The sequence below is a fragment of the Lampetra fluviatilis genome, unplaced genomic scaffold, assembly GCF_964198595.1.
Source record: "Lampetra fluviatilis unplaced genomic scaffold, kcLamFluv1.1 SCAFFOLD_609, whole genome shotgun sequence".
NCBI classification, from domain to species: domain Eukaryota; kingdom Metazoa; phylum Chordata; class Hyperoartia; order Petromyzontiformes; family Petromyzontidae; genus Lampetra; species Lampetra fluviatilis.
The window spans coordinates 60,001-63,346 of NW_027621773.1; the positions used below are offsets into that span (position 1 = coordinate 60,001).

Consider the following 3,346-nt stretch of genomic DNA (forward strand, 5'->3'; position numbering starts at 1 on the left):
TGTGATGGTAGTGATGGTGGTGGTGATGGAAGTGATGGTGGTGATGGTAGGTGATGGTGGTGATGGTGGTGATGAGGTGGTGGTGGTGGTGGTGATGGTGGTGGTGGTGTGATGGTGGTGATGTGTGAGTGATGGTAGTGATGGTGGTGATGGTGGTGATGGTGGTGATGGTGTGTGATGGTGTGATGGTGGTGATGGTGGTGATGATGGTGGTGATGGTGGTGATGGTGGTGATGGTGTGATGGTGTGATGGTGTGATGGTGAGTGATGGTGGTGATGGTGGTGATGGTGGTGATGGTGGTGTGATGGTGGTGATGGTGGTGATGATGGTGGTGATGGTGGTGATGGTGATGATGGTGGTGATGGTGGTGATGGTGATGATGGTGGTGATGATGGTGATGATGGTGGTGATGGTGGTGATGGTGGTGATGGTGGTGATGGTGGTGATGGTGGTGATGGTGGTGATGGTGGTGATGGTGGTGATGGTGTGTGGTGAGGTGGTGATGGTGGTGGTGATGGTGGTGGTGGTGTGGTGGTGATGGTGGTGGTGGTGATGGTGGATGGTGGTGATGGTGGTGATGGTGGTGGTGATGGTGGTGGTGATGTGTGTGATGGTGATGGTGGTGGTGGTGGTGGTGTGGTGGTGGTGGTGGTGGTGGTGATGGTGGTGGTGATGGTGGTGATGGTGGTGATGGTGATGATGGTGGTGATGGTGGTGGTGGTGGTGATGGTGGTGATGGTGGTGGTGGTGATGGTGGTGATGGTGGTGGTGGTGGTGATGGTGGATGTGGTGGTGATGGTGGTGGTGGTGGTGGTGGTGATGGGGGTGGTGGTGGTGATGGGGGTGGTGGTGGTGATGGTGGTGATGGTGGTGGTGGTGGTGGTGGTGGTGATGGTGATGATGGTGGTGATGGTGGTGATGGTGGTGATGGTGGTGATGGTGGTGGTGATGGTGGTGATGGTGGTGGTGGTGGTGATGGTGGTGATGGTGGTGGTGGTGATGGGGGTGGTGGTGGTGATGGTGGTGATGGTAGTGATGGTAGTGATGGTGGTGATGGTAGTGATGGTGATGGTGGTGGTGATGGTAGTGATGGTAGTGATGGTGGTGATGGTGGTGATGGTAGTGATGGTGATGGTGGTGATGGTGGTGATGGTAGTGATGGTGGTGATGGTGGTGGTGGTGATGGTGGTGATGGTGGTGATGGTGGTGGTGGTGATGGGGGTGATGGTGATGATGGTGATGGTGGTGATGGTAGTGATGGTAGTGATGGTGGTGATGGTGGTGATGGTGGTGGGGGTGATGGTGGTGGTGGTGATGGTGGTGGTGATGGTGGTGGTGGTGGTGATGGTGGTGATGGTAGTGATGGTAGTGATGGTGATGGTGGTGATGGTAGTGATGGTAGTGATGGTGGTGATGGTGGTGATGGTGGTGATGGTGGTGATGGTAGTGATGGTGGTGATGGTGGTGATGGTGGTGATGGTAGTGATGGTGATGGTGGTGATGGTAGTGATGGTGGTGATGGTGGTGATGGTGGTGGTGGTGGTGATGGTGGTGATGGTAGTGATGGTGATGGTGGTGATGGTGGTGATGGTAGTGATGGTAGTGATGGTGATGGTGGTGATGGTAGTGATGGTGGTGATGGTGATGATGGTGGTGATGGTGGTGATGGTGATGGTGGTGATGGTGGTGATGGTGGTGGTGGTGGTGATGGTGATGATGGTGGTGATGGTGGTGATGGTGGTGGTGGTGGTGATGGTGGTGGTGGTGGTGATGGTAGTGATGGTGGTTGATGGTAGTGATGGTGGTGATGGTAGTGATGGTGGTGATGGTAGTGATGGTGGTGATGGTGGTGATGGTGGTGGTGGTGGTGGTGGTGGTGATGGTGGTGGTGGTGGTGGTGATGGTAGTGATGGTGGTGATGGTAGTGATGGTGGTGATGGTGATGATGGTGGTGATGGTGGTGATGGTGGTGATGGTGGTGATGGTAGTGATGGTGGTGATGATGGTGGTGATGGTGGTGATGGTAGTGATGGTGGTGATGGTAGTGATGGTGGTGATGATGGTGGTGATGGTGGTGATGGTGGGGGTGGTGGTGATGGTGGTGGTGATGGTGGTGATGGTGATGATGGTGGTGATGGTGGTGATGGTGATGATGGTGGTGATGGTGGTGATGGTGATGATGGTGGTGATGATGGTGATGATGGTGGTGATGGTGATGATGGTGGTGATGGTGGTGATGGTGGTGATGGTGGTGATGGTGGTGGTGGTGGTGGTGATGATGGTGATGATGGTGGTGATGGTGGTGATGGTAGTGATGGTGGTGATGGTGGTGATGGTGGTGATGGTGGTGATGGTAGTGATGGTGGTGGTGGTGATGGTGGTGATGGTGGTGATGGTGGTGATGGTGGTGATGGTGGTGATGGTGGTGGTGGTGATGGTGGTGATGGTGGTGATGGTGGTGATGGTGGTGATGGTGGTGATGGTGGTGATGGTGGTGATGGTAGTGATGGTGGTGATGGTGGTGATGGTGGTGATGGTGGTGATGGTGGTGATGGTGGTGATGGTGGTGATGGTGGTGATGGTGGTGATGGTGGTGATGGTGGTGGTGGTGATGGTGGTGATGGTGGTGATGGTGGTGGTGGTGATGGTGGTGATGGTGGTGATGGTGGTGATGGTGGTGATGGTGGTGGTGGTGGTGATGATGGTGGTGATGGTGGTGGTGGTGATGGTGGTGATGGTGGTGGTGATGGTGGTGATGGTGGTGATGGTGGTGGTGGTGGTGATGGTGGTGATGGTGGTGGTGGTGGTGGTGATGGTGGTGATGGTGGTGATGGTGGTGATGGTGGTGGTGGTGGTGATGATGGTGGTGATGGTGGTGATGGTGGTGATGGTAGTGATGGTGATGGCAGTGATGGTAGTGATGGTAGTGATGGTAGTGATGGTGGTGATGGTAGTGATGGTGGTGATGGTAGTGATGGTGGTGATGGTAGTGATGGTGGTGATGGTGGTGATGGTGGTGATGGTAGTGATGGTAGTGATGGTAGTGATGGTGGTGATGGTAGTGATGGTGGTGATGGTGGTGATGGTAGTGATGGTAGTGATGGTGATGGTGGTGATGGTGGTGATGGTGACTGTGTGTGTGTAGACCCACTTCGCCTGCCCGCAGCAGATGAACTGATCGATGATGATGATGATGATGATGGTAGTGATGGTGATGGTAGTGATGGTGGTGATGGTGGTGATGGTGACTGTGTGTGTGTGTAGCGTACCATCCCCTCCATTCCGTGCGGTAGCAGCAACACGATGCCGTTCTGACGGACCCACTTCGCCTGCCCGCAGCAGATG

The 3,346-nt window shown here is 54.6% G+C and overlaps 1 protein-coding gene across 1 annotated transcript in view; it reads right to left on the minus strand.

Annotated features, from left to right (window-relative positions):
• LOC144955680 (2-oxoglutarate dehydrogenase complex component E1-like) overlaps positions 1-3,340 on the minus strand; it is a gene marked incomplete at its 3' end in the record, with an annotated part of 45,532 nt that extends 42,192 nt beyond the window's left edge. Inside the window, exon 1 of the mRNA XM_078885836.1 lies at positions 3,271-3,340. Within this exon, the coding sequence (XP_078741962.1) occupies positions 3,271-3,282 (12 nt within the window). The remainder of the gene's footprint in view (positions 1-3,270) is intronic.
• Between the last annotated feature and the right edge of the window lie 6 nt (positions 3,341-3,346).